Source organism: Pyrgilauda ruficollis, unplaced genomic scaffold (genome assembly GCF_017590135.1).
Source record: "Pyrgilauda ruficollis isolate IOZ18807 unplaced genomic scaffold, ASM1759013v1 scaffold2, whole genome shotgun sequence".
Taxonomy (NCBI): domain Eukaryota; kingdom Metazoa; phylum Chordata; class Aves; order Passeriformes; family Passeridae; genus Pyrgilauda; species Pyrgilauda ruficollis.
Genome location: NW_024519206.1, coordinates 14,093,190 through 14,107,007, shown reverse-complemented (window position 1 = coordinate 14,107,007; position 13,818 = coordinate 14,093,190). Strand labels below are relative to the sequence as shown.

Genomic DNA, 13,818 nt, shown 5'->3' with positions numbered 1-13,818 from the left:
CTGACGAAGGATCATCCTGGCATCCTATTCTGCTTTCTTTGTTTACCTGTACACCCAGTTTGCCAGGTCTGGTGTTTTTAATTCTCTGCTTTGGTTATGCTGGTTTTTTTTTTGCCTTGTTATTCTCTGCTTCATTGCTGTAACTGTGCTAGGAAAGGGACTCGACTATAATTTGCAAGCACTCTCAGGGTTTGTTTGGAGCTGAGTGGGGGACTAAACACTGGTGTTTCATAGACTGAGAAGGATGCAAAAATTAAGTGACCACATACCAGCAAGTGAACTGAGCATGAAGTGCTTATTATTTTGAAAATGGAAAGGTCAGGATTGCAGGAGTGAGGGTTTAAGAAAATAAGCATGTCTCATTACTGCACAACAAATGTGAAGTCCTGCAATTATTTGTAAATGCCTTCCAGCATCCCTGTGAGGTACCTAAGTATTACCCATGGAAGGAAGAATGAAGATGAAAGGTCTTAACCAAAATCAAGAGAGAAAACCTGTTAGTGTATTGCAGTTATCTTGTTTTCCAGCTGCTGCATTCATCAATAAGAATACTATATTCTATATTTTGTGACAAGAACATTAGCAGTAACCTAGGATATGTATTTTTAAAAATAAATAAATTGATTATAAAGCTTGCAAAATATGTTCACTAGTTCTGGCCCATAAATGCTTTAAATATGTTAATGTGAGCAAGCTTGCTCTCACTAATTTTGCTTAAAAACAAGCTGACAAGCATTAATTTTCCATACAGCATGTTTTCCTTGGATGCCATTTTAAGTACCAAAATTACCTTGTTCCTATTTCAACTGGTAGTGTATTTCACTTACACATATGCTAGAATATTCAGTCTAATGCTGTGTACTTAGCAGTTGACTCTAAGTATTTAAAATTATTGTTTTGGAATTATATTCAGATCATCCCTCTTAAGTAGTCATTGACATTATGCATTGATTAGTTGAAATAAACTATTTAGCCAATATGTACTTAGTTGATAAGCATTCCTTAAATTACTTATTCTGGTAATCTATTCAAGCTTCCATTAGCCATGTGGTTCTGTTACATTTCAGTGTAATTTTCATTATTATTCCTTGGAGATAAATTGTTAGGGAGTTTCATGAAAGGATGGATCAATAAATCAGAAAATTAGCCTCATTTATTCCCCAGTATACCCCCCAAAAGAAAATCAGATAGAAGGCAAGGGTTTTTTGTTTTTCTTTTCCTCCTTTTCTTTGTGCTCTTTTCCTTCTGAAAAGGAATCCTGGGGACTGAATCACTGTTAACAAGAAAATAAGTTGTTAGCTACATGGTATTATTTTATCTTTTTTCATTGCTAATTCGGAACGTGTTGAATTTCATCTATTTTGAACACACACTAGCAACCCAAGAAAGCGAATTCGAGCTGCAAGAGGGTATTATAGCAAAGCTGAGGTTCAGAGATCATCAGCTGAGAACTTGACACATCTCTGTAAAAGAGCTGTAAAAATTCCTATGATACAGTCAAGATACATTCATTGTCATGGATCACAGAGGTGATTAAAAGTGGAAATACTGCTGGCTTTTTTTTTTCTCTTGGTGACTACAATTTGTTGTAATTTTTTGGTTGTTTTTTTTTTTTTCATGGCAAAGGATGGTACTGGTTTCAATAAAACTTGTATTGAGAAGGAGCATTCAGGGGCAGGTCATTTCACATGCTGGGATGGATTTCTGTCCTTTGCCTCCAGATGCTCCCAGACCTCCTCCACTCCTAAAATACGCAATGCAGGACAGTACTGGGGAGGAGGAGGTGGCAGCAAGAGGTTTATTCTGCAGCTTGTGAGTTGGGTGTTTGTTTGGGATGTACGAATCCTGGGTTAAATTTTGCATTCAGTTTGCAGAAGCAAGCTGCTCCTTTCCTAACCAGCGACAGCCTCTGCTGGCCTTCACAAGAGAAACTAAGGAATTAATTGACTAGGTTTTGTTGTTCTGCAGCTCAGCATACCTTCTATTCTTGATGCTTTGTGCAGTTAAAGTGAAGATGCAGACTAAAAAACCCCAATCTTTTGTGAGATTTGGGTTTCAGTTCTAATTTTATTATCATGTGGCTGAACACATGAACAGTTTGAGATCAACAAGATCATAGAGCGCATGTAAGATTAATTTGCAAACTAAGTGAGATTGTAGACAGAATTAGTTTTTCTGGCACGTGTAGTTGTAAAAGCTCATAGCTAAATCATAATTTTAGGGGTTAATGTTCTTCATTAAATGTTACTTTTCCAAGTTTTTTTCTTAAGTATAGAACTTCTGAGTTGATAATTAATTTCTACATTAATGAATAAGAAAATGTTTGTCTTAGAACCTACTGCAGCGCAAAAAGAATTTGAAAGTTTGGCAGTGTCTTTGAAGGATTGTTTTCCAATTTGCCAAAAAGTGAATATTAGTGATAATATTTTGGTTTAATATGAATAAAAGTGGAATTCACATGCAGGTATAGAAAGCCAGGATAAATCTATGTAGTACAATAACCTTAAGCGTGTCTTATAGCAAATTAATACACCTCGTGAAAATGTGCATTGAAGTGAGTTTAGATTACTTTGATTGCATCAGTGATGAACATTTCTTACAGCACTCTTTGATAACTGAAGTGTAGAAAATTAAGAAGGTGAATAATGTCCTGTTGATGAGTAGATTTGTAAATGAAAAGCAAGGAGATACTTTCAGATGATGGTGGGAAGACTGAACAGTGCTAACTTTGCTGTGAATGAAAGGAAGAAGGTAATAACTGATGTTAAAAGCCTTTGAAAAGTTATAAAGCAAGCTGTCCCAGAAGGACATTTGTGGGATAATTTTGAGCAGAATTTGGTGATTGAATGATGACTTGTCATACACACCATCAGTATATTTGAGAAAACTTTTAAGAATTCCTACCTCTGTGGAATTATTTTCATACTTAGACTCCTCTGTTAAAATAGGAACTTTATTTTTTAAGATTTGTTTTCTACTGCTGTAGCACTTGTATTCTAATTACTGTGGAAGGATTGTGATGTTGTGAAACATAATTTTTGTCCCGATCCCTCATTTTTTTCAAGTGAAAGGATCTTTTTTCATCATTGTTTTCCATATGCCTGCTTTAAGTAACACAACTGCCTATACTTAGCGAAATGTGAGGAAGCCTTTATCCTCAAAGATACTGTTTGAAGTTTTAGCTAAACAGCACAAAGGTGAAAATCAGTCTTCTAGTAAGACTGACTCAGGGAATTAATAACAAAAAAACCCATGTTTTCAGTCCATTCCCAAGTGGGCAGGTAGCTCATGCTGAATGACTTGTGGGCTGTCTCTGTTCGCAGAGGTTATTCTCACATTGGGTAGTGAGGGTGGAGGAGTTTTTCTCCAAAGGGCTGAAAAAATGTTTGCTGGGAGAAGCACAGGAGAGTGTCTGTGGCTGCTGCTGGAAGTGCAGGCTTTTATTTTTTAGCACTTTCACCCCAGTTTGGGAAAGAATGCAAAACACTCTGCAATGTGAAATGTAGAGTCCGCAAGGCCTCCTTCTGCAGCCATCACTGTCTAAGAGTCCTGTGGATTTCAGACTATTTGTACAACTAAAGGTTGCAGGCATCGTAGTGGAATGACCTCTGAAATGGAATTTTTTTCCTTACAAAATACTGTGTACTTATGATGTGTAAGAATTACTGGGCAGTCGCTGAAGGAAGAAATTTGGTATACTTGCTAACACTTACTGCTATCTTATTTCATCCTTAGCACAGGTGTGCTGCTAGATGTGTTCCATTATAGCTCATGGAAAAATACCTAGTGTCTTGTTAGGCTCATTAATATGCAACACATGTTTATGTATTGAAAAATAACATTTTAGACTGAAGTAAATAATACTGCACAGGCAAAAGAAGAAACTGCTGTAGATATGAAAGAATAATCTTTTAATGGTAATAGTTGTTGTTACAAAAAAAAAAAAAGAAAAAAGAGAAAAAAAAGAGAAGAAGTATCACTTTGGGAACATGAAAAGATCATGAGGATTTTTAACCTTACATTCCAAATTAAAAAAAAAATTGAGTCTGCAAACCTCAATTTCATTGATAGAAATTGTTAAAGTAATTTTTGCCTTTCTTTCAAAATAATCTGGGAAGGTTGTTTTCTGCTGGATGAATCCACCAAATATTGAAACTTCAGGAATACAAATATCACATCATCCTTTTTTCTCAATGCTAGAAGTCTTTATAGCAGATGGGTTTTCTGCTTCCAGGTTCTATGTGATCAAATATTTAATGTGTAATGTTTTTCAAGTTCAATGTGTTGTTCAGTCCTATTTTGATCTATTTATTAGGGACTTTGCAGGAGGATGTAGGTGTGCATTTATGGACTTTGCACATGATAAGAAGGTGGGTGGTGTTGCTGAGCCCAGAAAAGCTTCCAGCTCTTTCTTCCAGGGGTGCTGGAGAAAGGGGTGAGGCTATTACTGAGTAGTAGAAGCACAAAGGAATAGAGAAAAGTTATGAGAGATGAGTTGGAAACTTTTCAGTTAGTTGTGTTGGATAAAAATAAGGAGAAACAGGTTCTTTGTCTGCTAGGAAGTTGACAGTAAACTGTGAATGTGATGATTCAGCTGTGAATGATGATTTTAGGTACAGTAGGTGTATTTGCACTAGAGACAGGGAAGCATGAATGTTATTTTCATAAGCCTTGTTAAGATCTCATTTTGAGCATATGGCCACCTGTGTTCATGTAGAGAAATGAGAACAGTGATGCAAATGAGAGTGAGTGGGGTGATGAAGGGACCACAGATCCTGTCTAGGAAATAGCAGAAAAGGGCTTGAATGCATTTATCATAGCAAAATACAGCAAGGGATTTGGGAACTATTAATAAGAACGATTTTGCAAGGAAGTATGAGGAAGGAACAAAATTTATAAAAGTTAAACCGCAGTATAAATAAAAATGTAGGTAATTTTCTGCAAGTAGTTTCCAAATACATTGGGGCTGTATATCTGCCTAACTTTCTAAGCTCTTGGGGGTGGAGCTGTGGCATAAGCTTACGAGCAGCTCTTTGGAGATGGTGTACCTGAGCAAGGTTTTCATTCTCTGCTTTAGGTTTGTAAACTGTCAAGGTAAAGGCAGCTCTGATCTGTGACTGAACTTTCCCAGGTGCTCACTGCTGTGTGTCAGAGCTTGCAGGGAGGCTGTGACACTGACCTTGGTGCTCCTTGAAGTGTGTTTACACTGAATGGATCCCATGCCTTTGAGCATCTGGGGTAGCCTGTGGGAGCCACTCTTTGTTACTGGGTGTTTATTCTGCATTTCCCTCCCTGTTTTCAGAGCATGACTTTATCTGTGTAGGCGGTGGCAGGATGTTGAGTGGGTTGTGATGAAAAACCTCAGGTGCCTACCTGGTGTATCTTCATACTTTTGGTTTTTGTACTTCATGCTGGTTGAAATAATTTGCCTGAGCCCCACCAGTGTTGTTGAGAGGAATTAGAGGGTTTGGATCACCTGAATATTTTCAGCAAGTAATTCTTCCATTCTTTCATACTCAGATGAGCTATAATGTGCAGCATATTGAGAAACATTTAATGTCAGCAGGAATGGTTATCAGGAATAATCTTTTAAAACGTTGTGGGCTGGCAGCTTATTAAAGAGAACTAGATTTATCTAATGCAGTTCTGTGGCCAGGTGCCTCTTCTGTTTTGAAGACAGATTTGTAAAGTGCCATTATTTCCTAAAAAAATGAGGTGGGACGAAGTGAGGTTGTTCTGTAAATGCAGGTAGTTCGCTGTAGAGAGAACTTGCTTTTTCCATTAAATTACAAGGCTAGATATTAATTTGAATATTACAGAGATCTGTGTAAAAGTTAATACTAGGTGCTCTCTTAGTAACTGCATATATAGAAATTGTTACTAGGTTGACAACCTTCATATTAGCAAGTTATTTTTCATTTTCAGCTACTTTTTATAATGGAATGTGTGTCTTCCAGAGTGTACCATTGAATACATTTGAAAGTTGCAAAATACATACATTAAACTGTCAATTTTCCAATAAAATAATAGTATGCCTGAGGGTAGATATGAGTAGTATATACTTCTATCTGAGCATTTATTTAATTACACGATTTTATGTAGTTTGTAGGCAGCTTGTATTTAAAAATTAAAAATCACCCTAATGTACTAGTGTGGGGCATGAAACCAGAAAGAAAAAACTCAAATTTAATAATGTTTATGCATTTTCCCTTTTCCCTATCTCTTTGTATCAGGAGCTGCTGAAATGGGTTGTGGATTGAACAAATTAGAGAAGCATGATGAAAAACGACCTGGTAATATCTATTCAACTTTGAAGAGGCCCCAGGTAGAAACCAAGATAGATGTTTGCTATGAATATCGATTCTTGGACTTCACAACACTAAATGATAGTAAGTACATAATATTTTTCTTTAGATTTTTTTTCTATGAAAGTAAGGGTATTGACTAGTCTATAGTGTTTTTTGAATAGTAGTTAAGTTCTTAAAACGTCTTCAGTTTCTTTAAGTAAATGCCTTCTCTTCAGTCAAAATGCTTCCATGCAGAGATCTTGGTGAGAATTTTGTGCCTTACAGCTAGTTACAGGTTATCAGATTTTAGGTTTTTTTACCCTTCCCCTATTATTTGTTTTGTTTTCTTTGATTTTTTTTTTGTTTGTGTTTTTACTCTGATGCGGACATTTGTTTCCTTAATTTGCATTTTATCCAGTTTTTATATGGTAAAGCAATTCAGGTCTGCAGGGTTATATACTTTATTGCTCATTTTCCTTGCTCCCCTCGTGCCCTCTGGGCTCTGTGAGAGGTATTTTGAGAGGCTGAAGTTAGTGTCTTCAGTTTTGGTAGCTTGCCGTAAATAACTCTTATGTGGTTATAGATACTTACAGGTGCACCCATGTAGGTGGAGACAGGATAGTGGGAGACACTGAAGACCTAAATCATCAAAGGGGTGAAGATTGAGTCTCATGCAATTTTTACCTTGGTTTTTTTTTTTTATTCTGTCTGAAATAGTCTTGTTTTAATTCTCGTGACAATCCATAGATATTCCGGTTTTTTCCTTGCTGATTGACGTCAGGCATCTCTGCCAGTATTGCTCACACCATTGCCTGTGCCCTCTTTCACTTCAGAATTAGCCTGTTCTACAAGCAATTACTCCTTACACCATTTGGAAATCTGAAGCTTGAGCAGAAGGCTGGGACCTGCTTCTTGCTATATATAAAACAACACAGTACCAAAATCTGCTAGAGCTGGCTGGCAGGATGCCAGGTGGAGCCTCTTGCCCTGCAGTGTGCTGCCACTTCTCTTGTTTTGCAAGTCAGGTCAAAGGAGAAGCTGCAGCCGTGTGTCTCTCACGGTGTGAGACAAAGAGCTGCTGGTGTGTCGCTTGATGAGACACCTCGTGCAGCTCAGCATGTCAGCCCAGAGTAGTGGGAATTGGTTGGGTCTTAAAACCCGCTGGAAGCAAACTTAAGTTTGAAAAAGGTGGAGGTTTAGCACAGGTGATTAGATAGGGCTGTGCTCTTGTAAGCAGTTGTGAGAGTTGAGAAATTTTGTCTTTGCAGACTTTAAGTGCCTGTCTTCTGTATTTGTGTTCTCTTATGTTTTTTGATACACTAATTGGGATGCACTGCTGTTATTGAGAACACCAAGCACATGGTAGAGGAATTTTTTTCATGTTTATGTATTGCAGTTGTTTCGACATTTATGTGTTTTTATTTCAAAGTGAACTGTTTATGTCCTTTGATAGTTTGACAGCTTTTACTGAGATGTATTGCAAGTTGTGTCATTAGTGAAAATGAATTAATATTGAGGACACACTCTCTGGGCTTTTCTGGAATGTTCATCACTGTTCTGTCTGAGTGTCTCTCAAGCTTTACCATGTGCATTCTCCTGTTCTCTCATGAAGTCTCATCTCTGACACTCTGTGGAGGAAGAATCAGTACTTGTGTTAGCAATGTGGCTTGCCTCAGACAGAGAGGATGTCTGGTAAAAAGAAAAAAGTTAAACCCAGGGTTTCTAAGTCTGATTAAATGCATAGGTTTGTTGTAAAGCATATTTGTATAAATTTTTCTTACTCATCATAAATTGTTATAATACAATTTTAGGAGGCATGGCGTTAAGGAGACTGTTAGTAGAAGCACTTCTATCAGATTCTTGGGCTTGCCAAATAGCATAAGCTCTTCAGCTCTGCTGAGTTCTGCTTTGGCATGTTGTATCCCCATCACTCCAGTCTCTGAAGATGTCAGCAGATAGGCAGATGTGGGGGGGATGGAGCTGTTGTTCCTGCTCTTTTTCCTTAGTTATCACATATGACTGTGTGCTCAGGGATTGGCAGTTCCCTTCCTGTCTAGTCGTGGCTGTGTGAAGGCTTGTGTTGCGCTATGTAGTGTTGTGACATTCCAGGCTTTTTAAAGCATGGCTGGTTCACTTGTGTTTTTGCTGAGAAATAACCTCTGCAGATAAACAGAGTTAACAATGAGTGTTTCACCTATATCTGTGTGGATTTGGAGGCTTCTAAGAGTGAAACGCTCCTAGAGGTGTAAAACATTTGGATTGTGAAGTCTGTCTTCTGTGTATCTACTTCAGCCCTTCCAGTGTGTATGTATATCATGACATCATTTTTTCCACAGGCTTTCTCCTTCATTGGGTTTTTAGAATAAGCCATGTTAATTTATGAGTGGCTACAGAGTATTTTATTGTATTCTTATGCTGGGCCTTATTTACAAGGCTAGTGAGCCTGGTAGTGCAGACAGGTACTCATTTTTCTCTGTAGCTTTTCTATAGCAATTATTGCTCTGACAACTATATCTCTCACAAGTCTTTCATCTTAATGGTGAGAAGGATGTGATTATCTCCATGTTGCAGGTAGGAGCTAATTCACAGGTTACTGCCAGAAGTTTTCCAAGTTGTTAGCATTTCTTCCTGTGTTCCAAAAGCACCTCCTGTTGACTTGAGACATAAAAGTGGATGCTGGTCATATTTGCAGTTTAGAACTGCATGTATTTGAAAATCTGATACCCAGATAATCACAGAGAGATCAGTTCCAGAATGTGGCATATGGTTAAAGTGCACTTTGGCTGGCTGCTTGTTTTTTTTTTTTTTTGTAAATTTTGCAGCTGTATGTGGGGAAATCCTGCTCCCCTCCCTTGCCTCCTATCAGCTCTGTGAATTGATTTAACTCATCTGTCTGGCTGGTTGTGCAGTTTTTTCATTTGGTTATCCTCTGCCATATCTGTGTCTTGCGGAAGAGTCTGAAGAATGCTGGAGTTGATTGAAGTGAAGGGAGTATATTGTCGGGAGGAGAAATAGAACCTTCTTTAAATCAGCTCACACTATTATGAACTCACAGAATCACTGAGTGAGGTTGGAAGGAACCACATGGGTCATCTGGTCCAACTTCTCTGCTCAAGCAGGGTCATCCCAGAGCACGTGGCACAGGATTGAGTCCAGATGGTTTTTGAATATCTGCAGTGAGGGAGAGTCCACAACCTCTCTGAGCAACCTATTCCAGTGTGTGATCACTTGCACAGTAAAGAAGTTGTTCCTCGTATTCAGTCAGAACTTCCTGTGCATCTGCTTCTGTCCATTGCCTCTTGTCCTAGTTGTTGGCATCACAAAGAAAAGCCTGGCTCCATCCTCTTCACACTCACCCTTTAGATATTTGATACACATTAATGAGGTCCCCTCTCAGTTGCCTCTTCTTGAGGCTGAACAGGCCCAGCTCCCTCAGCCTTTTGTTGAAAGAAAGATTCCCCAGACCTTTGACAACTTAGTAGGTGTCTGCTGGATCTGCTCCAGAAGCTCCATGTTTGTCTTGTACTGAGGAGCCCAGAACTGGACACAGCACTCCAGATGTGGCCTCCCCAGGGCTGAGCAGAGGGGCAGCATCACCTCCCTTGACCTTCTGGCAGTGCTCATTCCTTTAGCATTGCTCTCTTGAAAACAGGGATAAAATGCTGTCCTGATGATCATTTTTCTGGAAAGTGAGGTAGAAACTTAACTTTGTTTGCTGGCTGTCTTTGGTTACTGTTTACCTTCTGACATACACAACTAAAAGAATGCAAGAAAATATGCTCGTTTATTAAATTTTTTAAATTATTTTTTTAACTTTTGCCTTGCTTGGCACTGATGCAGATGTATGTCCAGTGGAAAACAATGTTTGATCACTTACTTGAGTGCTGTGTAAATAATGCAGAGATGCAAAAGACAGAATTAAGGTTGCAGGTGTAAGCTTCATTTTTGTTTCCCAGTGTTAGAAATTGATTTACTTGAAAGTGAAGTGTTAAGGAAAGCAGTCTATGAAGAACACATCAGTTTCCATTGTGTGCCACAGCACTGATAATCTGCATGGTTCTCCAGAATGAAAGTGGCTGGATGTGCCACTGTCCTTTACTTTTTGAAAAAAAACATGTAAATTGTGATCAGCAGAGGATTATCTAGAGTAGATTGGCACTTGAGGAGTAAGGGGCACTTTGCTAAGACTTTTCAGGCTTGAGGTAGGCATGCTTGTTTTGAGCTGTTGGCTTTATAAACCTGCTTTTGAGCCTGATCTTTCTTGTTTCTGGTTAAGGTGGCCTCTTCCAAGAAATCCTAGTCTGCCTTCCGTGTTGTCCCTTGACAGTGTCATTCTGTGTTCCATTCTTTAGTCATATGTGTTGTCCAATGCTTATGGGCTGCTTTTCTCCCTCAGGTGAAACCACATCAGTTTTCACCTAAAGTAAATTGATAAAATCATCACACATTTTTACTTCTGAAGAAGACGTTTCTATATTTGTGAATTGGGTGGCTCATTGCCAGTTCATCAAAATGTTGGAAGACATGCAGAGGAACTTGTCTTCTCACTGCCTTAGAGACAATACTAAAGTTAAGTTGCAATGACTGAATTTTATAACAATAAAAAAACCAAGGAAAATAAAAGAACTGCAGCAAACCTTTTGCCACAAAGCTGGGAGAGACAAATTAGGGTCTACTCTATAATACTTGACGCCTTTACTAAAAAAAAACCTAAAACAACAAAAGATTGTATCACCTGCCCAAAAGTCAAAAATTCTTTCTATTTTGCATCCTTTGCCTTATTAAAAAAAAATGGGATGAAGAATGATCATCTTATACCTCTGGTATCTCCAAGTTTTATTGGAAATAAGAGGCAAATGGTGAGCAAATCTCAGGAGGATATGTGCTGGCAGATGGAATAGTCTTAAGCAACCATGTTTTCAACAGTGCCTCTGTGGGGTAAGCTAGTTTGTTTTGTTTTGGTATTTTGTTGGAAAGAGAAATATTTCAATAATCTGCATTCCTTCCTTGCTCTTATCTGATCTACTTATTTTGGAAAACTGTATTTGCTTTGACAGATTATACAGAAACTAAGCTAACTTATTCATCCTTTCTTTTCTTTCACCTCTTCAGTTATGATGACCTTCTGAGAAAAACCAGGAATCTGATAGTAATTTCACTGTTCATTTCTCAGAATAGTATGGAATTTTTTGGTGTTTAGGGGAATTTTTTTACTGACTTGATTGGATTTTTTTTTTTCTGTTTTGCTTTACATTCCTGTAGTAATTCATTGGCCTGATGAGTTACGATAGGTTTTGGCCTGGAATAAAGTTGGCATGAAGCATATGCTAGCCATGTGATGAGAATGGAATGGGGTATAAATTTTTTTTTAAATGGGGAAAGGCTATGCTCTGAACAAGCCATTTGTGCTGTAAAACCACTAAAATCCAGATGTTTTGATGGAATGAAAAATAGCAGTACTTCACATGTCCCAGAGAAGTTTTAAAGTTATGATGTGAGTACATGAACATGTGGTTTTTATCCTGATTGTCAAGAATTTGTATATTTAGTAAAAAAAAAAAAAAAAACAAAACAAAAACAAAACCAGAAGAGCAACATGAAGAAAATTATTTAAAAGTAAGGTTATTAATTGCATTCTAATTTTTTATTATTACCATAATATTTTTTGCTTGAATGTTGTAAGTGTTGTAGCCTAAGGACATGTATATTACCAGGAGAGTACTCCTAGTTTAATAAATTTACTACATACATGAAGCCTTCTTATTTGAGGCATGTTGGGGTGTGTGTATATATATCTGTAAGTATGTGTGTGTGTATATATATAAAATTTGAAAGTGTATATATCTTTCAAGTTCTGACAAAGCATATGGATACTTTACCATCATATTTTAGACACAGTTATACTGCTTAAAAACCACCTACTACACTATTATTAAAACTGCTGTGGCTGGGCTTTTGATTTTTATTGATTTTTGTCCTAATACAAGACACAAATAATGTGTCAGTGGACCTTTACAGAGGGCATTATTATATTAGAATCAATAGTTAAGAATATATCCATACTGAAATCTTTTATTTGAGATTAAATTTCAGTTTTGATTTAAATTAATAGAAGCCCCCTCAGTTTTCTCCTTGGAGAAGGAAAGAAGTCTGATTCAGAAATTGAAGTGTCATGCACTGGAAATTGTGCAAATAGAGGACAGAGAAGCATTTTTCCTGTGAAAAGGGTATGCATTTTTTGTCAGGAAATTCTTTTTGCTGTAGAACATAGTACTTATTGTTGATTTCAATGCGTACCTTCTCTTCCTATCAGTAATATTTACATTAAGCAGCTATTTGTGCCCGACTTCTGCTTTCTGTTTCACTTCACCATTCACCCGGGGGAAAAAAAAAAGCTAAAACCCAAATGTAAAAAATAAAAAACTCCAAGCAAGTGGCTGTGTGACTGAAAAAAGAACAAAACCTGCAACTCTGCATTTGCAGGTGTGATTTGATTTAGGACTAGTAAAAGCAAATATTTCCCCACTGGCAAAGTTATTTAATTATGTTTTCATTTCTGTAAGCAGAAGAACATAAATTAAATTAGCATTTGAGTTTTGTATTTCAAGTTGACCAGGTCTGTTACCACCATTTAGTCCTCAGGAGTGATGAAATCAAATTAGCACGGCAAAATATTGTTGGGTTATTTATGAGATGTGATAACTTGAACCAGACTGGGTATAGATTGCCTATAACTGACTAAAACAATGCTTCAGAGCAGATTAATGTCTAGCAGGTTCAGAACAGAAAGATGATGAGCAGGAGAGGCCAATGGATTACTTCTTTGTAGCCCAGATTCTGCTAATGCTTCCCCTTTCTTAAAGCTTTGTCCATGTGCATATCTCATTCAACTTAGTTTGATTATATGTATGTTATCTAAAGAACCAGTATAAGGGTTTTGCTTTCTGTTAAAGCAAATATGAAGAAATGAAATTTTTGGCTTGGTTTTCTGTTTCAAGTGGATTCTAGTCTGTGGCAATACAGAATCACAGAATATTCGGAGTTGGAGGGGACCCCCAAGGATCATTGAGTCCAACTCTTTAAATGAATGGCCCATGCAGGGGTCAAATCCACAGCTTTGGCTTGCTCCAGCCAGCTGAGATAATTTCCAGTAACCCTTCAGGACTTGCCACTTTTAAGTTACAGCAAAATGAAATGTTCCTGCTGTAGCAGTTTAAAAAAGTCACTTGTGTGTCTTGGGAAACTTGCAATTTGACATAAAAGGAGCATTCCATATGTTGGGAGTTTAATAAATGCCATAAATTACATCATAAGTGTAATTGCTGGAAAGAGTCATTAGATTTGAACTTTACTGTTTTTTAAATAAGGATGCACAACTGTGAGACGTATTTTAGTTTCTAAGTGGAAGCTCTGCTTTCCATAATTATTGGTTGTATCTGGATCCTTGTTTTGATAGACTGCATGCACTCACTTTTTCTTCTAACACACACACACACACACACACACACACACACACACACATATAAATATA

At 37.5% G+C, this 13,818-nt stretch overlaps 1 protein-coding gene across 1 annotated transcript in view; it reads left to right on the top strand.

Moving 5' to 3' along the window:
- RFTN1 (raftlin, lipid raft linker 1) overlaps positions 1-13,818 on the top strand; it is a 96,113-nt gene that overhangs the window by 4,178 nt on the left and 78,117 nt on the right. Inside the window, exon 2 of the mRNA XM_041466761.1 lies at positions 6,234-6,389. Within this exon, the coding sequence (XP_041322695.1) occupies positions 6,245-6,389 (145 nt within the window). The 5' untranslated portion in view covers positions 6,234-6,244. The remainder of the gene's footprint in view (positions 1-6,233; positions 6,390-13,818) is intronic.